Source organism: Xyrauchen texanus, chromosome 22 (genome assembly GCF_025860055.1).
Source record: "Xyrauchen texanus isolate HMW12.3.18 chromosome 22, RBS_HiC_50CHRs, whole genome shotgun sequence".
Lineage (NCBI taxonomy): Eukaryota > Metazoa > Chordata > Actinopteri > Cypriniformes > Catostomidae > Xyrauchen > Xyrauchen texanus.
In genome coordinates this window covers 28,034,854-28,061,561 of record NC_068297.1, presented here as the reverse complement: position 1 = coordinate 28,061,561, position 26,708 = coordinate 28,034,854, and the positions used below count along the sequence as shown (strand labels likewise).

General features: G+C 38.8%; 1 protein-coding gene across 1 annotated transcript in view; it reads right to left on the bottom strand.

The window, feature by feature from the left end:
* LOC127662617 (protein Daple-like) overlaps positions 1–26,708 on the bottom strand; it is a 73,781-nt gene that overhangs the window by 28,718 nt on the left and 18,355 nt on the right. Inside the window, 13 exon segments of the mRNA XM_052153888.1 lie at positions 817–944; positions 1,038–2,108; positions 2,283–2,420; positions 2,503–2,684; positions 3,902–4,046; positions 4,705–4,851; positions 5,189–5,347; positions 6,472–6,553; positions 8,072–8,259; positions 8,812–8,952; positions 9,045–9,128; positions 9,892–9,950; positions 14,732–14,801. Coding sequence (XP_052009848.1) covers positions 817–944; positions 1,038–2,108; positions 2,283–2,420; positions 2,503–2,684; positions 3,902–4,046; positions 4,705–4,851; positions 5,189–5,347; positions 6,472–6,553; positions 8,072–8,259; positions 8,812–8,952; positions 9,045–9,128; positions 9,892–9,950; positions 14,732–14,801 — 2,594 coding nt within the window.

The following is a 26,708-nucleotide window of genomic DNA, read 5'->3' as shown; positions in this document are numbered from 1 at the left end:
AGTTGAGATGCTTTTTTATATACTTTCATTAATCAGTTAAATGTTTTAGCAGTAAAGATAGATTACTATATCTGCATTAGGGAATGATGATTCATATGTATGGAATTCAGCATCACGCATCAATTAAACACACATCTACAGTACACACAGGAACACATACTAAAGCCTCTATATTGGTAGAATTACTAAGCCCAGTGGAATGTGAATGGTAATAGTAAGTTTCTTCAAACATTAAGCGATTAAGGGTTGCTAGAGTTTCACTATACTTATAGTTGGTGAGGAATGCTGCTGTTTCCATTCAGCCAATAATAATGAGGTTAAAGGTGGAGTTCCACTGAAAACTAATCAAAGTGGAGTATATATATACTAAGAGCCGGGCCTGTAATTACTTCATACTGTGGCCTCAATATGAAAGAAATAATTATAAACACAGCACTACACACATCAATGCTCCTACAACAGGCCACTGCATCACACTACAGTAAAACCAGAGAAAAGAAGAGAAAGACTTTAGAGCTGTAAATTATAGATTCAAACATTGTAAGTAGAGAGTGAATTGCAGACTGTCTACAAACTCACCTGCTACATCTTTCATAGGGCAGCATCCACAAAATTAAACAATACACACTTTTTAGGATCTTATAAGACCCCAATCTCATGCATCACCAATTAAATCAAAACCTGAAAATCTACATGACTTGAAGATTTGTCATTAAAGGAATAGATCAGCCAAAAATGAAAATTCTGTCTTGATTTACTCACCCTCAGGTTACTGTCATAAAGTCATGCTATGGCTTTTAGAGCTTGACCACTCACTTGTCCTCACAGCTGTGCTCTTCCTGTAAGAGTTTCTCTCGATTCAAGCCGATCTTATCCAGCTCATGGCTCAGCTTCTCCAGTTCATTACACTGCTGCTGCACCCTCAACTTCTCATTCACCAGATCCTGCCCACCAAAATACGCAAAACCGACATTTACTTACAATTCCAGTACATGAAACTCAGAGCTCTTTTTTGGCTGCAATAAACTGCGTCATACCTCTCTCAGCGTAGCCAGAGTCTTCTTATCCATGGTGGCCTGTTTTTGCAAGTCTTTATTCTCTCTCTCCAGCTCTTTGAGTCTCCCTGTGGCCTCTTTGAGTCGGCTTAGCTCTTTATTGAGAGCCGTGCCCTCTTTTTCCATGCTGGATAGTCTGTGACAGCTCTCCTCAAGTGCTGCCTCCTTCAACTCCAACTGCTGCCTCAACCTATGTGACTCCTTCCCCAATTGCTTCCTCTCCTTCTCCGCCTGGCCAAGTTCCTGCTCGATTCCCCTCTTCTCTTTCTCCACAACCTGTGCCCGTATCACAGCCTGCCTCAGCTCTTCCAGCTCCAGTTGCAGATCCTTTGTCTTGGCCTCGTTTTGCCTCAGGTCACATTCTAGCCCCTGAATTTTGGTGGTACTGTTGTCCAGGGTCTGCTGGAGCCGATGGTTTTCCTGGCTCAGGCTGCTACAGTTGATCTCCAGTCTTTTGCTCCTCTTAGCCTGGGAACGGAGCTCCTCCAGGGTGTGGATCATCTCCTCATGTTCCCGCTCTAGCTCAGCATGTTCCTGCTGCAGCTGAGCCAGGCGAGCGGCGGCTGGTTTCAGGGTCTCCAGCGTACGCTGCTGCTCCAGGTTCTCCTCCTCAAGTTGCTGGTGGTCCTTCTCCAAAACAGCCAACCGCAAGCTGGCATTCTGGGCCGTGTCGGCGAACCTCTTCATCCGGCGATTGTCTTGCTCTAGAGTTGCGTTTTCACGCTCCAGGGCCTCGGAGCGCTCGCTGCTGATCTTCAGGAAAGCCGCTTCTCGCTGCAGCTGCTCCCGGACTCGTTCCAGGTGCGTTACCTCCCTCTCCAATTCCTCGCAGCGTTCTCCTCGTTCCCGGAGAGACTCTAGCTCCTTAGTGGCCTGCCGTTTCTCGGCCTCCAGGCGAGCCAGTTTACCACCCGTTTCAGAAATGGTTTGGTGGAGAATGCGGTTCTCTGTCTCCACCTCCCTCACACGAGCCTCGCTGTTTACCTGAGCACGTTTCCGAAGGGAGGTCACCGCCTGTGTCATGTGCTCCTTCTCTTGCTCCAGCTCTGAGATCTAACACACACACATGAAAAAAAACATATTTAGCCTGTTAACATATAGAGATCTTCGCACAAAATATATGCACTCCATTCCAAGACCTGGTAAGCTGCCCACCTAGGTAACAATTTTAGGCATCTGACACAAAGGCTGTTCCAAAATCAGAATGTGTCAATTTGGCTTGTTCACCTGTCTGTCTTTATCTGCCTGCAGTGTCTCCAGAGATTTCTCCAGCCTCTGTTTGTCCTTTAGCAGCTCTTCTCCAAGGCTCTCCATGTCCTGAGTTGTCTGTTTCTCCTGGTCCAGCTGGGACTGCAGACGCTCCAACTGAAACACACAGCACACTATCAGCATTCGGCCAGTTCACCTCTCAGTTAACAGCCAAAGGCAATAAGAAGGTGAACAGTACCATCTTGCTGAGGCTCTGGTTTTCTTTCTCCAGCTCCACTGCATGTAGCTGACCCTCCTCCATGTTGATGGAGGCCTCTCTCAGCTCCTGGATGGTGCTCTGAAGACACTGATTCTCCTTCTCTAGCTTTAACAGGCGACTGGATGCTGACTCGTTCAGCTCAAACCCAAAAGACTTGCGAGCTGAAACAGACGATAACAAAAATGTATGTTATTGTTATCAATGTAAAAATACCTTCTCGTATCCAAGTTTATTATGCAGAGACAAATATAAGACATTCGTAGCACTTTGGTACTTTCAAAACATTTTGTAGAGCATCCAGACCAGCCCTATATGGCAACATTGGCTCAACCACTTACATGAGGTTGGGGCAGCACTATCTGTTTTTTGACCAATGGAAAACAGGGAAAGGGTGCAGGAAACATGTTTGAATATTTAATTATTTTTGCAGTTATGCTTTGCATAGCTATAAGCACAGAAAACAAGCATTTTTGGCAATTAAAAATTATATATATCCATCCAAGATCTTACAGCCTTTTCAGAATTTTTTTTATATTCAATTTTTGATTTAATATTGTGTAAAATAAATGTTCAAATTTTATATGATTACTTCAGCAATTCTGTGCATATCATAAGCTTTCATTCAACAGTAATGCATCATATGTGTATATTTATGTATGTGTAAATATCTACAGCAACCCTGCTCTCTAGATTTCACTGCTGATTATGAAAAACAAATCGATCACTCATTATATTCTTTATTTTCAATATATACCATATTTTTGTGCTTGTTTGTGTGTGCAACTGCAGTAGGAACGCAAAGCATTCCTGAATGATGAAAGTAAGCAGGCAGATGCGGAGTCAACAATGCATCTCATTAAAAATGTGTACATGTGTAAACCAAACCTGAGGCTCGAGATATTCCAGAAAGCTTTGACAGTCTTCCAAGACAGCATATATTTCACTTGGACCCAATTCATGTAAATAAATATGCCATCTTAGTGATTTCAAAACCTCTATGCTGACAATCTCCATTAATAACAAGTTCTGCTAAACACTTTTAAGACAAGACGAACAACGGCCAAGTGGCAAACAGACAGAAGGCAGATCACCACAAGCCCTTGTGCATTTAGCATGAAAAAACGGCAAGGTTCTGTGGAGGTGCATGACGAGAATTTGCATTGGGAGTATTTGCACATGGTTCTAAAAATATAAAATTGAACAAAAGAATGTGACCCAGATTCATTCTGATTCTTTGTTAAGTGTTTTCTAAAGGGTGTTGGATTGAATTGCTATTACATATAAAAGTACAGCCTAGCACAGAATATATGTTTAGGAGTAAACAGACAGCATCTCAGAGGGTTTCAAACTGAACTGTTAGAGCCTGTGCTGGACTCACCGTCATTGACCTCATTATTTATGGCCAGTTGTTCCAGCTCCCAGCCCAGGTGAGCAGACTCATTCATGCTCTGTTTCTGAGAGATCTCCAGCAACATGTTCTCCTCCAGCAACTCCTCCAGAATCTTCTTATTACTGTCCCTGTCCTGAGACACACCCAAAAGCATAGATCTTATATATTGGGGCAAGAGGAAAGATTCTCAGTTCCATGGTAATGCTTTCACAAATGATTCTGCATTGATGCACAAAAATTAATAATCAGAATTGTTAAACTTCTGAAGATGATGTGAGTGGAGTTGCTATGGTGTTCTGGGAAGCAACTGGGTGGTTGCATGGGGGTTATGAGTAGTTATTAGGCAGTTGTTATGGTTATATTGATGGTTGCTAGGGTGTCGCTATGTGGTTCACAGGGTATTTCGGGTGGTTGGTAGGGCATTGCTATGCAGTTTCTAAGTGGTTGCTATGGTGTCGCTATAGTGTGTTCTTGTTGATTATGTAAATAAATGTTTGCTAGGGCATTGCATTGCTATGCAGTTGGTAGGTTGCTGCTATGGAGATCTGGGTGGTTCCAAGTCAGTTGACAAGGTGTTCTAAATGGTTGCCTTTGAAAAACCCTGTCAGAACAGTCATTCTTTGTATTTAAGCACACAAATTACCTCAGCACTAATGCATAACACTAATGTTGAAAAATGTAGATACTTTGCTGGACAGAGAATTTTGCAATTGCATTGTGACTACTTCAAAAAAAATTTGATCCTTGAGATGCCTTAAAAAAGACTCCTAAAAGCCATAATCCCCACATACAATTTCCATATCATGCAATTTGGAGCGGAGTTGGAGGTTCTCTTTCTCCAGCTCATGTAGCTTGTCACAGCGCCCTCTGGCTGCAGTAAGCTGCTCCTCCAACATGGACTTTGTCTCCAGCAGTGTTATATTGTCCTCTCTCATTTCCTGCAAACAAAAGAGATGAAGAGATGAACAAAAAATTAGAAAGGATCGAAAGGGATAAAGACAGAGTCAGAAGCCTGTCAGTGACAACTCAGGGCTTAGTATCACCGGAGGCATTATATCTGAGAAATAAAGACAGCAGGGTCTCCCAGCAGGCAGCTGTATCTGTCACCTCAAAAAATCACTTATTCCTGTCCTTCGGATTAAAGTTCTGTGTGACAGATTTAATATTTATGGGGTTTTTTCCAGGTAATGACACAGAAATCAGGGTCTGTTTTTATACAGAGTGCTGGAAGCAAGTTATTCAAATGGAAATGCAATAGAAGGCAAGAGTGTGTACCTCTACGCGGGACTTGTAGAAGTGGACATCATTGAGCCGTTCTTTGCAGCGAGCTAGTTCTGTTTCTAGCCGATCAACTTTCCCAGCACGCTCCCTCAGAGAGTCTACCTCATCACGGTATGCCCGAACAGAGCGCGCCTCTGCCAACAACTGTATATTCTACTCACACACACAAATGCAATATATAAATACACACCATATAATAAAAAGCCCCAAAACATATGAGGCACACGTGATAGATAGTGATTCATAGGGCTGCACATGATTATGATAAAAAGCATACAACTTGATTATTTCTGTTGATTATTGAATCCACTGATGTTGTGAATGCGATTCCTAATATCGATTAATAGCATTAGAATGCTTATTATATGTGGGGCAACTGCATGCCATATACTTCATGTAAGCTAAACATATAAAACAAGCTGATAACGGTGTTCCTGAATTAGTATATATCAGTTTGTCATATTACTTCACTCAAAGAAATTAAAAGTTTTACACATTTCAATTTCATAATAACAATTCCTTCAAATTGAATTGAGTAATCTTTAATAAAATAAAATAAAAATTTTAATTTAATTTAATTTAAACATTACACAATTCAATTTGATGGAATTTTGTTATGAAATTGTAGTCTTAAAAATCTTGAAAATAAGCCAAAATATTTTTTTGGAGTGTGATAGGCCTATAGACTGATTTAATAAATACATTTTGATAAATAAATTATAATAAAATAAAAGACAATTGTAACGCTACGGAAGTAGACCTACATGGAATGCTGTAATTGACACATTAGTCTCAAGAAGTCTAAATTATGATAATAATTGTTTTGATGAATTGTGCAGCCCTAGTATTAGGCATTTTAGTATGAAGTGTTTCCGAGTTTAAGTTAGAAAGATGAGGCAAATGCTGTCTCGTACTCGTTCTAAACCACCGATATGACAGTTTTAGCCTGTAGGATCCGAGTAGGATTACGCTAAGGGCCCCCATTTGCTTAGAAAAGGCCTTGCCATTTGAGGTAAGTTCATTTGAAATGTGTTAAGGCCCTTTCCCAAAAGCACCCTCATTTCTCTTGGTCCTCATCAGAATCTACACTTTGCCACATGAGCTGTTGGGTATATATCCCACAGTGAGTGTAGTCTTGACAAAAAAGTGAGGTTGCATAGTGATCCTCCTAAATTATTAAATTACAAATGGGACACCCTATAGACTTGTAGATGTCTCAGAAGCGTGAACCATACTGAATTGTCTTTAGTAGTGTAAGAGACTTTGTGGTGCAATACCTCCTGCCTGAGCTTCTGAATCTCTGTGTCCAGCCGCTCAATCTCATTCTTGACATCAATTAACTGTTCAGTCTTCTCCTCTCTGTGAAGACCACATAAACAGAGAAGTCACTCAATAATAAAAAGTAACTCCACTGATAATGTAGTATCAGGTCAGGTGATATTGGCTCTGTTCCAAACCCTAGTGAGCTACCTATTAAGACAGCATTTTTTTAAATTATATGTGTGCCACATGGTGGATCGAGTTGAGGGAAATGTTGATACTAAAAGTAGTGAAAATTATTGAATACTATTTCACAGAATATTTGGGTGTACACCCTATTTTTTTGCTTAACAACATGTGATTTTTAGTCTGATATTAGTCTATTAAACCCTGATACAGCAGTCTCTTTTAGTCTATTAGTCTCCACTCTGAGTTTCTGTGTTTGTGTAGTGCATGTTAGTAGAAAGTTTCAAATTAGTCACTTATGAGGTTCCAGTTTGGTTACGAAGCTGCCTTAAAGAGTTCACCCAAAAATTATCTCGTGATTTACCCACCCTCCTTGCATCCCAGATGTGTATGACATTTCTTCTGCATTCTTCTGACTTTCTACAAATTACGATTTTTAGAAGAATATCTCATCTCTGTAGGTCCTCACAATGCAAGTGAATGGGTGCCAAAATGTAGAAGCTCCAAAATCTACATAAACGTAGCACAAAAGTAATTCATAAGACTCCAGTGGTTAAATCCATGTGTTCAGACATGATATGATAGATGTAGGTGAGAAATACATCAGTATTTAAGTCATTTGTTTTATCATAAATTCTCCTCCCTGCTAGTAGGTGGTGATATGCACAAAGAATGTGAATAACCAAAAACAGAAGGAGAGAGTGAAAGTGGAGATTGACTGAGCAGGGAGGAGAATTTATACTAAAAAAAGGACTTAAATATTGATCTTTTTCTCACCCACACCCATCATATTGCTTCAGAAGACATGGATTTATCTATGAGAGTAGTCTGAAGTAGTTTTATTTTGCCCTTATGAAGATTTTGGAGATTCAACATTTTGGCACCCATTCACTTGCATTGTATGGACCCTACAGAGCTGAGAAATTCTTCTAAAAAAATGTGTTTGTGTTCAGCAGTAGACAAGTTATACACATCTGGGATAGCATGGGGGTGAGCCATCCCTTTAAGGCCTGGTTATACTTAGTTTTTGTGCTTCCTGATTGGATCACACCCAGAAGACCGTGTTGCCCTTTTAAGTATACTCTTTTGACCACAAGCGAATACAAACTCTTACAAAGCATGCACACTATGACTGTTTTGCAAAACTTTTTTAATACAGTCAACGGCAGGTATATGCGCCAATGATGCGCTCGGAAGAAGAAGAGTGTCTACATGTCAAGAAACTAGGGGCCACACTCAGACTGTGCTGATGACGAAATTTGCATCATGCACACTGTGCACGGAGAAAACAGCAACATGGACAACCGAAGTATACTTTGGCCTTTAGAAGGTACAATAGCTGTGCTTGGAACAGAGCTCTTGTAATCCAGCAAGCTGAGTGCAAACAAGGCAGAACAGAGAGAGTCAAATGTACAAAGCTTCCAAACTCACAGCTCTTGGCAGGAGCGGCGCAGTTTGGCTTTTGTGTCAGCAAGCTCCACGGCTAAATGCTGCCGATCTTCTTTTGACAACAGGGTGACGGGTGACAGGGATGTGTGCTCAGTGCTGGGGAAGCCCAAGTGACTGGAAGGCTGCTGGGATTGGAGGTAGTCCCTCTCCTGGGTCAGCTCCAAGATCATCTGACGAAACACACCCAAAGATTTATCAGCATCTCATCAATGGTGATTGTTTAGAGTAACGTCTCAATGAATAGTTATTTATTTTTTTTCCTCCCCTTTTTCTCCCCAGTTTGGAATGCCCAATGCACTAAGTCCTCGTGGTGGCGTAATGACTCGCCTAAATCCGGGTGGCAGATGACGAATCTCAGTTGCCTCTGAATCCGAGACCGCCAATCCACACATCTTCTCACGTGGCTTGTTGAGCATATTACCACGGAGAACTAGCGCATGTGGAGGTTTCACGCTATTCTCTGCGGCATCCACGCACAACTCACAACGTGACACACCGAGAGCAAACCACATTATAGCGACCACAAGGAGGTTACCCCATGTGACTCAACCCTCCCCAGCAACTGGGCCAATTTGGTTGCTTAGGAGACCTGACTGGAGTCCCTCAGCACACCCTGGATTTGAACTCACAACTCCAGGGGTGGTAGTCACCATCTTTACTCGCTGAGCAACCCAGGTCCCCCGAATAGTTATCGTTGTTACTGATGCTAGGATCTTGGATACCTCAGAAGTGTCATCTCGCTCGTCTATGAGTTTGCGCAGGTGAAAGGCCATGGTGCGAGACAGAGGGTCCAACTGCTCGGCAGGCATCTCCCCCATTTCCAGCCACTGCAAGTCCAGAACATTCTCCTGGTTGTGGGTGACCTGCAATTAAGCATGAAGAGATTATCAGACCTGGATATATCCATATGCAATATGTGAAATATTGTTATTGACTGGATGTGGCATTAGCTCACTTCTTGAATATGGGTCACAATGGCGGTCTGTGTCTCAATGTCCAGCAGTTTGATTTTCTCGATGATTTCTTCTTTACGTTGACACTGTTGGAAGAAGGGAAGAGACAGTGAAGTGAAGGGAAAAGCAGAGGAAAGAGAGAAACACTTTTAAAATGAGGTCTCCACAGATGCTTTACGATCTAGATTATTACATAATTTTATGAAAACCACATTGCCAGAAAACTCACGAATATGACTTGGTGATTATTATAGTAAATTAAAACACTGACGCAGATGAAAGAGACAGAATTAAGTCAGAGATTGAGTTCTTCTTCAGATAAAAGAATGCAGGAATACTTTGAAATGGGATAAAGAGTGAGTTGTGTGCCTTGTGACTGGGATACAGCATGGAATACAGCATGACTGCACTACAACAGAAGTTGTAGTGCAGGATTAGACAAGCTCAAAGAGATTCCAAACAGAAAGCAAATAAGCAGGCAAACGTTGTTACGCTGTGAAGTTTAAGGCTCTAAATCAATGTGAGCTGTTTATTATTCATTCACAGAACAGGAAAAACTGGCTAGAGAGGGGGCTAAAAGAGAGAAAGTAGGAAAAATGGGCTCATACAGCCCATCAGAATGGGCACAAAAGGAACAATCTGCAGGAAAAGGTGGAGAAGTAAAAACATTAAAGAAAATCTATGTCTATTATCTATCAATTATCTTTGCCGATTTCTCTGGGACATGTCTGGATGGATTTTTGTGCTGCATAACAGGCATGTGTTAGTTTTACTTTGGAAATGCAGAGGCAAGCCCAGGCAGGGTAGAGGTGGTTGAGGTTTCCTGTTGGGGATCTAATTCAAGTTTACCTGAACCGCACAGCCCAGTATCAGCAGCAGTAGTCTCTTCACTTCCTCCATGCTTTTGCCTGACAGATTAAAACAGACATTATACAAGAATGATTATGTTGTTATACAGAACATAAAATGACAAAAAATTCATTTGAGCAGATTACATCTCTGAGGTCACTAAGGCTTTACAAAAATGTACAATGATAATGGCAGTTTCCAAAAATTCACCATAGTTACACAGTTATCTTTACTCCAGTCAAACTGTGGTAACTTTGTATTAAAGGAACAATTTGTTAAAAAATGAAAATTGTGTCATTATTTACTCATACTCCAGAGCTCCAGACTAAAAAAAATTACTAAGGAGCCACTGCTCCTAAACTGAAACATTGAGCCGCCAAATGGCGTTTTTAGTCTCCAAATCACAGAATTGCTCAATTTAGATTGCCATTCGGATACAAGATAGAAAGCAGAAGGAAGACAGCTGATAACCCATTAATCAAAGGATTAATAAACCGTATATATAGTTGACAAGATAAGCTTGAATTCTCTTTTGTCTCATAAATGTTCACACGCCTTTCATCATTTATACAAATATAAGAGATAAAAGATTTTTTTTATTTAGTACTGCTCTCCAGAATCCACATTACAGATATTTACATAAAGTATAGAATGCATATAGTAGTGCGTTGTCTTCTTTGACAATTAGGACAATTGAGGGACTAGTACATAACTATTACACAACGTGCAAACATTCATTGATGCTCAAGAAGACAACAAAGAAAGACAAAGGCAATATTAATATTAATAGTAAGATGCAGCGAGCTCGTCAGAAACAGAATGGGTGAAAAGTGGTGCAAGACACACCGCTGCACGATACCGCATATGAACGCACACAACCCGACTGTGACCTGTGGCGACTAGATTTAAAATTATTGTCGCAATAAATTATCTTTGGTTGCATTTGCGACCATTTTAGTCACAGTCTGGAGCCCTGTACTCATAATTTACTATTCTCAAGTTTATTGCATTGTTTAGGGGTAAAAAACAAACAAACACATTATCATGTGAACACACACACCACTGGGAACGGGATTTTCTCATGGTCTTATGAACGCACGTCAAAATTTTCACTGCAAAATTACTTCAATTCAGGACGTTTTTCTCACTAAAACCATCATATGCTTCGGAACAGCTTGTAATATGATGTACTTTTATACTTTTTTATATTTTAAAGCGAGGTAATATCCATTGCCATTGTATTAAAAAGACTGATCGCATAATGATGAAAATCATGATATTAATACGTATTTAGAACAACATGAGGGTGAGTAAATGAAGACATTTGTTTTGTTAATTATAATTTTTTAACCATCTCTGTGATCAAATATCACTGACATCAAAACTGGCATGACACATTTAATCTAAATTAAAGGAATAGTTCAAACAAAAATATTAATTCTGTCATTTACTAAAACGCATGCTATCCAAGATGTTTAAGACTTTCTTCTGCAGAACACAAATGAAGATATTTAGAAGAATATTTCAGCTCTGTAGTTCTATACAATGCAAGTCAACATAGTCACAAAATGTGACGCTCCAAAAAACACAAAGACAGCATAAAAGTAATCTATATGACTCCAGTTGTTAAAAGCATGTCTTTAGAAGAGATATAATGGGTGCGGGTGAGAAACGGATCAATATTTAAATCCATTTTACTATAAATTCTTCTCCATGTCCAGTAAGTGGTGATATGCATGAAGAATGCAAATCTCCAAAAACAGAAGAACTCTTAAAGAGAGAATACAGTGCTTAGGATGGCTGTTTGAAAGTGGAGATTTATAGTAAAAAATAAAAAAGGACTTAAATATTGATCTGTTTCTAACCCACACTTATCATATCTCTTCTAAATACATGGATTTAACCACTGGAGTTTTATGGATTATTTTATGCTGCCTTTATATGCTTTTTGGAGATTTAAAGTTTTGGACCCTGTTGAATTACATTGATCTAAAAATCTTCATTTGTGTTTAGCAGAAGGAAGTAAGTCATGGTTGTATGTAAATAAGAGAATTTACTTTTTGGTTGAACTATCCCTTTAATTCAGATTAAGATGTGCCGAGCCAGGTCAGTGATATTTGACCACAGAGATGGTTAAAACAATAATACATTTTATATATATATATATATATATAAAAATGTAATTTAATAATAAAGACTAAAAATGTCAGTGTCTTCTTCACATAAAACAATAATATGTGTTCTGAAGTTAATGTTATAACACTTTTAAGGTGTTTTTATTTTGGTTTCGGGCAAAGACATCCTGCAGATTCATGTAAGAAAGGAAATCATACAGGCTAGAATGACATGAGGGCGAGCATATGAAAACAGAACTATTTTATTTTATTATAACAATTATTTCTTTATTATTATTTAATTATTGTCATTATTTTTAGGTGAACTATTCCCTAAAAAAAAAGAATGTTTGAAGATTATATAGACCTACTCTTTTTAACTATTTTATATGATTTTACAGTAGTAATAATAACTGCAGTAATGGTGGTATTTTAGCAAAAACTATAGTTAGGATGGTAAATTATTTTTCAGTCAAGCCTTACAACTTGCCATCACTGTTACTCAATGTTGGAACAACTCTAGCAGTTTTCCTTGAACCCTTTGAATTTTTTAACAACATCAAGTATTTTATTTCAGTGCAGCCATAATACACCTTGTTTGAAGACATGTGAGAGAATATTGTATTTCCTAAACCATTATATAAAGCAAATACTGACGCACCGTCTGTGAGAAACACCCTGTTTTTATGTGAATGTTAACATCCAAAGTTTAAAACCGAGGAAAACCATAGTTTAATTTTACAAAAATTTGAGATTAAATTATTTTAATAATTTTTATTTATATATGTCTAAGTGTTGGTGAGCATGTTTGTATCTGGTATCTGGAGAGAATGTAGTGGGTGTGGGGGTACCGTCTTCATGGTCACCATTTGTCGCCCAGTGCTTACCCCTCCCAACAACGTAGACAGAAGAGGATGAGTTCAAAAGCGGAAAATACCATAATAACAATTCTGATAAAGATTATATATGTATATCCAAAACAGTTATGAAGCCTATAGGCAGCATTCAATCTCTAGTTTACACATCAGAAATGTCAACCTGCAGATCAGAATCACTCCTCATAACAAAGGTTCATTATATGTGTCTGATTGAAATCATCTACCATCCTGTACCAAACTTAGCTGTCTTACTCACAACAGCAGAAGTGATCAGATGTCAGGCCACATATTATGTAACCATCATGAATGCACCTTACTGTGTTTGAAGTTTAGTCAATCTCACATATTGTTCAATACATCAAAGGTTTCAACTAGTGATTGACTAAGCAAGAAATAACCGGGTGTTTTACCATTTCCGGCGATAATCCATCAGAATCTGAGGAGGAGTCACGTTCAAAACGCTGGATTTAAAAGAATATCTGTGAACTAAAAGTCGGATGGCACTTTTAAACTCCAAGTGCTCTATATATATATACATACATATACACACACACACACACTAAGAACGTTGTTCCTTGTGCATAAATGGTACTTGTTTAACAAAACCGGATTTATTTCACGTTTGTTGTCATTTCATGAATCATATATTCAGTCACAGGTCAATACCTACGTTCCCAGATGAAAAATTTCCAAAATCTATTCATAATACCCACACACATCAATAAATAATGTACTGTTTTACCCCAAGTGTGTCCTTCATCAAATATAGTACATACAGTCGCAGTACATGATTTCCAAGAACAATGCTCTGTCTTCCATTGGGCAAACAAACTCATGCCAATGTTGCGGTGTCAGGCTGGCCAGGCCGCTCAAACAAACAGCAATTTAGAAAAGTGCAATAGAGCCACAGTATTTACACTTTTCAGGGATTACATATTTGTTTCTATATATAAAGGATAAAATATTTTGTAAAAATTACACACATCAGTGATGAATTAAGTAATTTTAACTACATCTCATTTACTAACAAATGAAGATCACATGGGAAAATCAACATGTTTCTTGGACATTTCAAAATAAGAGTCCCCAGTGTGTTTTGGGCTTGTTTGTAGTTTAAAGTCCCACATTATGCTCCAAATCGTAATTTATTTCTGGTTATTATTGGGAATTTGGTTGAACAAGCTGCATCTGGAATTTTTTTCATTTTGGATAAATAGCGTCCGTTTTAGTATGTTTATGTCATAGTAAGGAAAGACTAAGAATTATTTGTTACATTGTATAAATCGATTTTAAAACTATCGGCCTTTTCCACCAACTTAATAATCGGTTTCAGAAAATCAGTCGACCACTAATTTAAACTATAAGATAACAAACCATGTACAAGTTCCCACACTTCATCGGACATGTCAGCAGTTGATAATGCACTTCAAACTCTTTCAATCTTTATCACAGCTGTATGTCCTTATCTACCCAACAAATTCTGTCAACAGCAGGCTCCATAACCCTTGCACAGCTTGGGTTTGGTCCCAAGAAGTTGCCTCTGGACTTATCCTCTTGCTCCAACCATTCAAAAGGCCCACAACACATGCTTTCTCCACCAGAGAGCCAGAGGCCGTTCCACACTCCCCATATCAGAAGGTGAAAGGGTGTTTATGAAGTCTGGGCTGTGTGTGAGGGGATGAATGAGGAGGTTTGTTCAGTAGGGTGTACGTTTTGCTTTGGGGTATGATGGAAAATGGTGATTTATGGTGACTATATTGAAGATCCCTCAACTGATCCTCATGGAAATAAAAAGGACAATGCAGCAATGAAAATTACTTATTTAAATGATATCTGAATGGGCAATACCTGATAGTGGATCCTTGGCAATGGCCATCACATTGGGCAGATTCATGAGGATGAGCTGCTGAAGATGCTCCTGAAAAGAAAAATAATAAACCCATAGACTTTAGTACTAGACTCTACTAGACTTAAGTAGAATTTAATAGGACTGTGGCAATAAAATCACATATCGAGGAGCCATCAGACTCAAAATTCTGATGGTAAGGTATCAATATTAGGGGGGAGGACCTAAAATAGGGTCAGCAGTAACGTGGGAACAGGAAACTCCTACTTACAAACAGGCAAGCAGGAAATCTAACTGGAAATAGGAAACATTAGCAGTTCCATACAAGGCATGTCTGGGTGGGGACCATCAAATTCCAGCATACAGGAGATAGATGAGGTAGACAGGCAATACAATTTTTTTTTTTTAAAAAGATGAAGAAAAAGAAGCAATTCTAAACTGAGGACATAAATGTCGAGATATGTGGGAGTGCACATGTTTATGAATGTTCCCTTGTGACAATGGACTTGGCTTCAGGCACAATGGCCTCCAAGGCAACAACGCTCAGCAAAGTACACAAAAGACAAGACCAAACAGGTCCATTTGACCAAAGCCCTTCATTCCAAAACACACTTCAATAAGAGCTCTGACATCAATAGTGGAATTACTTCACTGATTTATTGTTTCTGTGCAGCCAACATGAAACTATTTTTAGAATTGTTCTTTGAATGGCCAATTAGCTTTAAATTACTCAACAAAGCTTAAAAAGTACACAGAGTAATTTCCTCATTAAAAAAACATTAACTCCTAAAGAAATTCATTGAAATTTTGAAACATCAGTAAATAATCACGATGACTCGCATAAGATGAAGACATATCAGTTACCTTATAAAAGCTGTTTTATTCTACATGGAGCGGGTCCCCCTCATGGGGGCTGCCATGTTAGGATCACATGACCAGCCTAATACTACTCCCTTAATTTCAGTTATTTAGCACATTAGCTGATAGAAAAATTAATCATGGCTGACTGTGAGCAGAATTTTCTACATTGCCATCTATAACTGAAAACTATAGCTTGATGCTGCATCCATGCCCTAGGTGTCAATGTAAGTGCAAGACGACATGCATACAATCTTACTGAGAGCACCTGTAAAGTCAACATGAAACAGCATTTATAGCCCATTTTACTTCTGTAAAATCAGATATCAAAACAGGATATCTAATGAAAAATTGTATAGGGTGAGACACATGTGTTTAAATGATGTAAATTGATTGGATATTGAAAAGCTATTTCAATATGACAGATAAAAGTGGAATGGGATACATTTCGATGAAAGATTATAAAGGCAACCATTTTTCTCTTTGGAACACGGTCCACAGATGAATAGTTTTCAAGACAAGCAACGTCAAGTAAATATGGTCCATTTTGATTTCATGATGACATTGATTTCATGTGAGGATAATAATGTGTAAATAAATGTGAAGAATAACTGAAGCCATGTAGACAGATGTGCAAACACACCTTCTCATCAGGCACATGGCAACACGGCTAATGAGAAAGTGTGCTGTCCCATACGACATCAAGCCAAGACCTCCTGCAGACAATTTCATCTCCATCTTAGAGGAATGACACCCCGAGGAGGTCTTTGTGTGCAGAGACCCACAGAAACAACTCTCATCCAGTATAATAGAGTCACCCCAGCTAAGGCCAGGTCAGACCACACTGCCTTTGTCAAAACAGAGGCCTGTGAGCATTACATTCTTTACCGTGGTCCTTCTCACACATTTTTAGTCACAAACAGAGAGAATTCTTCAAAAGCGGTTACCTACAAAAGTAGCATATCCAAACTTCTTGATCTACTAGCTTGACAGTAAGCCTTGCAAAAAAGAAAATTTTGATTTGGAATGAAATGAGGGTCAGTAAATGCTGACATATTTTTACATTTTGGGAGAACTATTTCTTGTATTTTCAACATGACCTCATGAGAATTCATATGAATTCTTACATAAAGTTTGGTTCTAGCAAACGTACATTCTCTTACATTTGCATAGACACTGAAACGTAAATGTTTTTTTCTCCCCAATTTGGCATGCCCAATTCCCAATGCACTCCAAGTCCTCGTGAAGGCGTTAGTGACTTGCCTCAATCCGGGTGGCGGAGGACGAATCTCTGTTGCCTCCGCGTCTTATACAGTCAATCCACTCATCTTATCATGTGGCTTGTTGGGCGCATTACCGTGGAGACCTAGCATCAAGGCCGGATTTACCACCGGGCCAATTGGGCCGGCGCCCGGGGGCCTCCAAGACCGCACTAAATGTGTGGCCTCATCCTTTTTTTATTTTTATTTTATTTAAAATTAAAATAAAATTAATTCATGAGTGTGTGTTTGTGTGTATGTGTGTTAACAATCATTTATTTGCACACAAAAAAAGTGTCATGATCAGTTTTTTGGCTGTGTCGGCTGTGTGTGATGATGATGACAATGAGTCAGTTTACAGTGGAAACTATTTATAGAGGCAAGAACGGCGGTAGACGATAGTGTGAAAATAAGAGAATTGAGGACATCGAAAAAACAAACATGGATAAAAAAAAAATGGAGCAGTGGAGCCACAAAAATGGACAGCTAAAAGGGAGAAGATAGCAGAGAGGATTTAATTTGGAGAAATATTCCAACCATCTCCACTTTTTTCAAAAGACGGCTCGACGCAAATAAAGAGCCTCGCCGCGCCTGGCGTGATGCTAGCAAAGAGGAGTTTAGCACAACATCCAGCCTTGCTATTTTAGATGAACCTGAGCATCAGCACCAGCATGACAAGACCGAGAACCACAGCCCAGCTGGAGTGACAGACACCTGTTTAAATGGTTTTTCATCATTACAGCGGAAACAACATAAAAGCTCTCAAATGTCTCGTGGCTGTATTCTGAGATGTATATGTGTGAATGAGATTTGACAGCGCCATTATGAAGTGCTTCAGGAGAAGATTTACAGCGATTAATAATTTAAATTCAACTCTCCACCTCACACAATGCTATTGTATAACATCAGGGAGCGCATCGCCCTTTGGACTACTTTTGTACTGAATTTTGCAATTTTTCTGAATAAAATATTGTGATTAAATGTATCTGCCCTTTACGTGTTTTATTTGCTTAATAAATGGTTATGGTGAGGTTTAGTAGCAGGTGTGGGATTAACGGCTGTAAAATATATAAATTAATATATTGTAAGAAAAATTATTGCTACTGTAAAAATATTTATAAATCGATACATCCATTCAAATATAGTTGTAATGGATTCGCCAATATTTTATGTTTCTAAAGCTGTAAATATGTAAAAACATTTAAATTTTAAACTCTAAAAAGTACAATATGGACGTTTGAAAGCATCTATCCAAACATACAAACATGTAAGTTTAAATGTTACAAATATTAACAAACAAATAGCTACATATATTAATGAGATCAGGCTGGCAATTTATATAAGCTTTACATCTGCAATCAGCATGGGTATATGTGAATGGGTTTAAAAATGTAACCACTACACTACACAAGGCAACCCTTTAATTCACCTGAGTAATCTTGTTGTGCCTTCAGGACCACTGATGTAAAACCAGAGATAACTATGCACAATTGAACTCAAGCAACTCAAGTAAGAAACCTCAGTGTTTTTGATAGACAGCCTGTCTGAAAAGCACACGTTTCAACACGAGAGGGGGAAAACTCGTTACACTGTTTGAATTCGACAGCTGCACCATGATGGGGTGTGTAGTGTCACATTAAGCGTTCTCTGCACAAACACCCTATTCTTTAATTGCCACTTAACCTGATCAGTTTTGGAGCGCTGCTAATTTCAAGCAGACTAATTACTAGATCCATAGTCATATGAAAGATGAGGAGGTTTTCTTGGTAGCGTTTGTATCAGGTTTTCACTAACAGCGGAGGATGGAAGTGATGAAGGATCAGTTAACACTTCTTGCCTGGCAGGACTGGCCTGAACATAAAGTGACCACCATTTCAGATGGTTCACAATTGCAGATTTTGCCATAACAAAATAGGGCAGCGCTGTAAATGAAACATCACCAAAGTTAGAGAGTGATCTTTTATCACAGAATATAATAATTGAAAACACTGTCCTGCACCTGAATTGCTTCATTATGGTAAATTACCTGCTTGTAGGAGTAAATTGTTAATGGGCATGTATCCATATCACAATGCTGGTGAAATGTTTGTTGAAGGAATATTCTCAATGCTCCTCAGCAAAGGCCCATTGAAAACAAACTCATTTCGAAACAATCCAATTCCATAAAACTAGAGATAACAGATATTTTACCTTTTATTTTATGATATTCACACTTTTAGACTTAATAGACCTTTTTCACACTCCGGGTTTTGGACTGCTGAAGTAAAGGTTTGCAGGGTAACTTCGACAGTGGTGAATGGGAGTGAATGTGAGATCACAGCAAATATTATTTTCACTTCAAGTCTACACTCAATATTTAAAAAATTGCTAATATAAAAACGTTTGCTAGATTTACGCTGCTAAATAAGGCAGAAACGTGTCATCACAGTCTGTGAAAAAAGGTGCATTGATAAGCAGTTCTCACGGATACACCGATAAAGGCTTTTCTCTAAAGGAATATTAAATGTTTGTTTTTAGTTCATTTTAGTTTGCGATGCATTTACTTGTGTTAACATCTATACATTTTAACTTTTATATCCAAGTTTATTGGTTCTTATGATCAGAATCTTAAAAGCAATCTGTCAAGAAAAAAAATATTTTGGTTAAACTCTACATAAAACTAGTGGTAAATAGCCCAATCACTGCAATAAAAGAAGCCAATGTTTTGATTTCATACTAAGGAAATTTGGCAGTGTGTGCACCTTGTACATTGTGCAGAGTGAGACTTTGTACATTCAAAAAGTATTTTCCACTGTAACATCACATCAACGAGGATAACCCCAGTGCCCTCATCCTTTACACCACAGGAACATCCCTTCAAAATTATGGTCTGGAATTTGCCTTCATAAAGTCATTTTGCAACTAGTCAAAAATGTGGAAAGTTTCATTTATGGCCTGACACTTTCCTGAGCTCATTTCCTCTGCATGATACAATGCCTGGCTGTAAAGTGGGACAGCAAAGTTTGTGCTGTAGCTCTGCTCTGGGACTGTTTTCACTGAGGTGCACACTGGTATGTGCTCTTCCCCTGCTGGCTTCAGCATTATGGGTCAGTGCCATCACCACATGATCATTATCTATACATTGGTAGTGAGAGTTGATTGGGATGGGCAGCAGTGGGACCCTTCTCCAACATTATTAATCAAAGCAGAGATGGAGCTTGGAGATCCTTCACACTACTGTCAATCATGGTTCCCCAATTGACTAATGTGGAGCACCAAAGTTCTGTCACTCTGAGAACTTTCAGCTCCATTAACACACTTTCCTCCATTCAAGGAGATGCTACCAGAAACCAAATTGATTCTCAGACTGACAAAGTTCCAGTACTTATTCACTGGAATAAATGATGAGGGTCAATGAGTTTGGACTCAATTGTGAAGGTATTATTTTGGATTCCACATGTAAGTAAATATTTGGAGCGATTCATAGGAAGTCGAAGTAAAGTGGCCATACATGAGCTTATGACAACATAAACACACCTAGAATAGCCCGAGATCAGATGAATAGAATCAGTGCCATTGTGTTCCATTCAGAGACCAAAGCTTTCAAAAATACAGGAATGAGGACACACAAGAATATGTTGCATGATAATCCGGTTTCCGGACAAATAAACCAATATAGAGGTTGCCATATTTATGTAACCGTTTTCTACTCTTGCTGAGACAATAAAATAACTAATTTCAAACTTCTTTTTTAAACTCTTAATAAATAAATAAATAAATAAATGTCCTCACAACCTAACTCCACAATTTGCACCTTGTAAACACTGATGAGCAAAACAGTATACAAAAGGGCCACACATGAGTTACTTGGCTTTAGATACAAACATTGCAGAAAAAAGTAGAGGTAGCCCAATATATCAGTTTTACTGATTCATTGGTACCGATAGATGCTTTTTGGAACAACGGCAGAAGTCTATGCCTAAGGGTGCAGATATTATTGGATTTTGGTTGAACAATAAACTCCATTTGGGAATTTATTATTTTGGAGATGGATGGAGATATATAGATATATATATATATATATCTGTTCCCATCACATATGGAAAGACTGAATAAAAAATATCGGCCTCTTCCACCACCTTAGTTATCGGTATCAGCAAAATCCACTATCAGCTGACCTCAAGTTGAAAGTGCTCAAATTAGAGGAAGAATATAAGTAGCCAAGGCCAACGTTTGCCTCTGATGAAATCTTTGCTACTGTAGTTGACCATGTCCTTGTCTATAAAAAGTAAAAGGAGTTCCATAGTAATCCACATGAGCCTGAAAACCTTATCAGACTTATGGAGGACGTCTACCTCCTTCCGACGCTGCCTGTTCACAGCTAACGTTGCCTATGATTTAGATAATATTCTCTGGCCTGTCCAAGAAAGAGAGATAAGATCAGGTGGGAGAGGAAAAAAAAAAAGAAAAAAAAGATTTTATATTCATGACCACATCTGGTTTCCCTATTTACATGATTGAATATTTTTTTGCATCAACAGCGTGAGAGACCCGTGTTTGGATCCCGGGTTGAAAACGGGAAGTAATCCGGTTCACATAATCAGTGACGAGCATGATTCTGAGGATGCGCTTTTCCCTCTAACATTACATTTTAAATCCACTGATGGTTAGGTTTGGGGTTTGGGATGGGAGGTACAGTTTATAAAACTGTATTCCACCTCAAATGTATTACAGCCTGTATAGCTGAAAACAACTCACTTCGCAACCCGACTTTGGCATCCCTCTGTGAACATTACATCTGAATAAGGGCTCAGATGTGCCCATTCGCCCAACAACACTTACTGCTTTGCCCACTTGGGCAGTTTTGAATTTCGGTAAGCACAGGCCAATTTACCTTAAGTAAAGTCAACTTACTGTTCCCGAATTCACTGTGAGCTCAGCCTGTAACCTGTTAGCAAACTAATCATTTCAACATATGGTAGATAGTCAAGATTGTTTGAGTTGAGAGTACTGGTGCCAAAACGGGCTGATCAACCTCCATGGTGGCCCTTTCAAATAATGTTTCTATTGCTTCAGTGACCCACATTGGAGCCCTGCCATGGGGTCCTTTCCTGAATAAGCAATGCAGAAACCCACAACTGAACAGTGTATAATTTACTAGATCAGGTCACCCCACATGTTCACCAATGGCTTAATTCTGATTTAGGCAAGATTGCACATTCAGAGATTGTCCATGAATGTCAATTTTACCAAATCGTTGGCCCTGTTCCTGTCTCTACTCCGTGACCCAGTGTTCTATGTTTGCTCTACTGCCAACCAAACCACATGCGGACTATAGCTCTGTACACGCACACCCACACAGGCGCCAGATTTAAAATAAAACCAATCCACAGAGCCAGTTTCAAAACATTGGAATCAACAGTATAGACAAAAAAAGTTGTTTTGAAAAACTCCAAAAATACCACATATGCTATTCTACAGCCCTAATTTTAATGTTTAAAGGGATAGTTCACCCAAAAATGTAAATTCTCTCATAATTTACTCCCCCTCATGCCATCCCAGATGTATATTATTTACTTTCTTCAGCAGAAGATTTTTAGAAGAATATTTCAGCTCTGTAGGTCTATATAATGCAAGTGAATGGTGACCAGAACTCTGAAGGTCCAAATATAACATCAGAATCAGAATCAGCTTTATTGCCAAGTATGCTTACACATACAAGGAATTTGTCTTGGTGACAGGAGCTTCCAGTCTACAACAATACAAACAATAGCAAAAACAGCAGCAAGACATAGGTAATTAAAAACAAAAAAGAACACTATATAAATAATTATACATATACGTACATACACTCACCTTCATACATACGCACATACACACACGTAGTGCAAATCTAATACAATCTGTATATAAAGAACAAAAAGCAGTATATTATGTACAGAGCAATGTAAGTAATGGCAGAAGTGGATATGTTGGATAATATAAATTAAAATTAAACTGTGTATTGCACATAATTATTGCTCAATGGGGCAATTTAATTGTTCATTAGATGGATGGCCTGAGGGAAAAAACTGTTCCTGTGTCTGACGGTTCTGGTGTTCAGAGCTCTGAAGCGTCGGCCAGAAGGCAACAGTTCAAAAAGGTAGTGGGCAGGGTGAGCGGTGTCCAGAGTGATTTTACCAGCCTTTTTCCTCACTCTGGAAGTGTATAGTTCTTGAAGGGGGGGCAGGGGGCAACCAATAATCCTCTCAGCAGACTGAACTGTCCTTTGTATTCTTCTGATGTCTGATTTCGTAGCTGCACCAAACCAGACAGTTATTGAAGTGCAGAGGACAGACTCAATGACTGCTGAGTAGAACGGTTTCAGCAGCACTGGTGGCAGGTTGAGTCGATGTGTATCTCCCACTTCAGGTCCTGTGAGATGGTAGTGCCCAGGAACCTGAATGACTCCACTGCTGCCACACTGCTGTTTAGAATGGTGAGGGGGGACAATGATGGGGTGTTCCTCCTAAAGTCCACAATCATCTCCACTGTTTTGAGCGTGTTCAGCTCCAGGTTGTTTTGACTGCACCAGAAAGCCAGCCGTTCAACCTCAATTCTATATGCAGACTCATCATCATCTCGGATAAGGCCGATGACAGTGGCCAACATAAAAGGTAATCCATATTTTTCCAGACTTCTGAAGCGATCCAATCGGTTTTGGGTGAGAACAGACCAAATTGTAATTTCTGCTATCTTCTTTTTTAAAGATTATTTCTTACAAAGTGAAAGTTTTGTGTGAAATTGAGTAAACCGTGGTAACAAATTTTTTTTATTTTATTTGTAAGCAATTTTATTCTATGTTATTTACTATATATACCACGGGTCTGTTGAATGCTCGATTCTATTTGGTTGACGGACGTTCCAAGGCATGCAATTATGTTTCAAGTAATCGCAAGGCTATGAAGTAGTTCCAGGTCTTTACCACATAACGGTTCCATATCACTTCGCCAAATAATTATTTTATCATTTACAAATTAAGTTATTTCTAAGAGTTGTATAAGCTACCACAACAAAATAACCAATTAAAACAAAGACATTGGCATTGGAAATGATTGACAAACTAAGTCTATAATATCCTACATTTATTTCAATTTCGGTTGAAAAGTGCCTTTGCGTTTCTCGTCTCACCCGCACTTACACACGCACACATGCACTACCTTGTTACTCCAATACCAAAAAGCAGTGCATCCTCCATTGCTAGTTCTAAAGTGACATTTTCGAACTAGCAATGAAGGCTCGAGCTGTATCAAATCTAGATACACTTGATAAATACAACAGTTTCTATATTATCTGAAATACAGTTGAAGTCAGAATTTACATACACTTAGGTCACTAAAACAAATTTTTTTTAAGCTCTCACACATGTGGACAAATATAGATTTTACGCATTACGCACACACTTACTCACGAGCGAAAAACAGAGCCATCATGTAAGCACACTGCACCTCAGTGGGGTTCAAAATAGTTGTTAAGGTTTACAGAGAAGCTATATACAAAAATAGTGACACACTGCTGCTGACAAGTGCATAAACATACGGTACTGTGCAAACATTTAAGGCACTTGTGAAAAATGTTGCATAGTGAGGATGTCTTCAAAAATTATGACATCAAAAGTTTTCAATTATCACTTAATGTCAAAGTCAAATAAAAAGCTAAATCAATATTTGGTGTGACCACCTTTGCCTTTAAGCACCGATTTTCCTAGGTACACTTGGACACAGTTTTTCTTGGTTGTTCGCAGATAGGATGATGCAAGATTCTTGAAGAATTCGCCACAGTTCTTCTATCTATTTAGGCTGTCTCAATTGCTTCTGTCTCTATATGTAATCTCAGACAGACACAATGTTCAGTGGGGGGCTTTGTGAGGGCCATGACATCTGTTGCAGGGCTCTCTGTTCTTCTATTCTAATCTTTTCTATTTGCAAAAGTAATGTTTGGGAATCTAACATGTATATGTCCTATTGACATACACAAGCTGAAGATATGAAGAGCCATCTTACAAATGCTTTTGTGAAACATCTTATGTTCCTAAGACATTTGCACAGCACATCTTGGTGATTTTGAAGCGATGTTACTTATAACGAGAGCTGCAACAAAACACATAATCCCAGAAGCGATCTCTCTCAGTTTGAGTTTCTCTCTTTTGATCACACACACACACACACACACACACACACACACACACACACACACACACACACACACACACACACACACACACACACACACACACACACACACACACACACACACACTTCCAGTGAGTGCTCCAGTAAAGCAGTGCAAACCTCGCAATCCTCCGTTGATAGTTCTAAAGTAACGTTTTTGAAAAAGCAACAAAGGCTCTGACTTTGTGGCGGAACAAATTAGTTCCACTTAAGAGCGTTTTAGGGACGAAAACCAGAAAAGGTCTTGAGATAAAACTCTGAACGATGTTTTAAGGTATGGTAACCATGGTATAAGTGTTATAATTGACGACTCCGCTGTAAGTCGTGACCGCATTACTACCTCGGGTGTGGATTATTTTTCAATAATTCAACAGTCCATCGTCAATTAAATTAAATTGTGCGATATATAGGCATTATGTTGGCCTATCGCCAACCCTGCTCTCTGAATAACAATTCTAGAAGAAAGACTTGCAGACTTGAGTGAAATTTAAGATTACATTTATTTGATGAATATAAAACAGAAATGTAATGTCACTCTTTGGCGTAGGCCCCGTCTGGCTGTCCGAAGAAGTTGTACTCGGAACCATATCCTGCCGGAGATGGGAGGCAGAGGCGAAGAGCCTACCCCCATGCAGGACAGGACTCAACTGCTGGTGGTGGGGTGGTGGAGGTTGCCGTGTTAGCACACCGAAACAGCAATGTGATAGATTGTGAGCAGACTTAAAGCAATGGCTAGGAATTACCCAGCTATGGGTGTGATGATGTACAGCTGCTAGTCTTCCCACTATGACTATGCTGCGCTTACATTTGTTGTTGAGCCTATAGTGTTATTTTCACCAGAAAATTGCAATGGAGCAGCACGTAAAAGTGAGTTTGCAAAAATTTATAACGGATTTATAATGTTCATTCTATGAGACTAGGTTGAATCATTCAGTACCATGTTATTACCTTTAAACTCTATCAATGCACCATGATACCACAACAAAATACATTACAATAGAATACACAGGCCTTCATGCCCTGGACTGCACATAAGGACCTTTCCTGCATTTCTGGCATACAGACAGCTTCCTGTTGTAAGATGTACAATTTGAGTCACTATTCAAGGCTGTATTGGAAGCAGGTAGGGAGTTAGGAAATAAGTAGTAAACCACATAAAGAGCAAGACGTCAGACAGAGTCCAAACAGAGGAGCACAAATCAGTCACTACAACCGTGCTAACAGTACAGAAAGAGCCCAGAGTAAGCAGCACTGCAGCCATGTGACTCAATTACAGGGCACATAAAAGCTTCCTGCTACCAGAGATACAGTGGAGGGCACAGACCTCAGCAGGGACAGGGTCGAAAGGATATAAAAAGGGCACAGAATTTATTTTTAAAGATAAGTGTACTTCAGCACTAATATATACTATTATAACTAATTCTTAGATTTTAGAGTATTTAAGCTTTTTGCTTGTATTATAAACATATTTATTTTTTTCATTATTTCCTTTTTGACAAATAATAGCATATTCTGTTATATTCCTAACAAAAAGCACCACATTTTACATTTTGTTTCAGACATGGCCTTTGATAATCCCATGTTTTTGACATGCGTCACAGTAAAACCATGGTATTTTTTTTAAGTATCTTGGAGAACTATGACAGTATTATGAAATATGTATATAATCATTC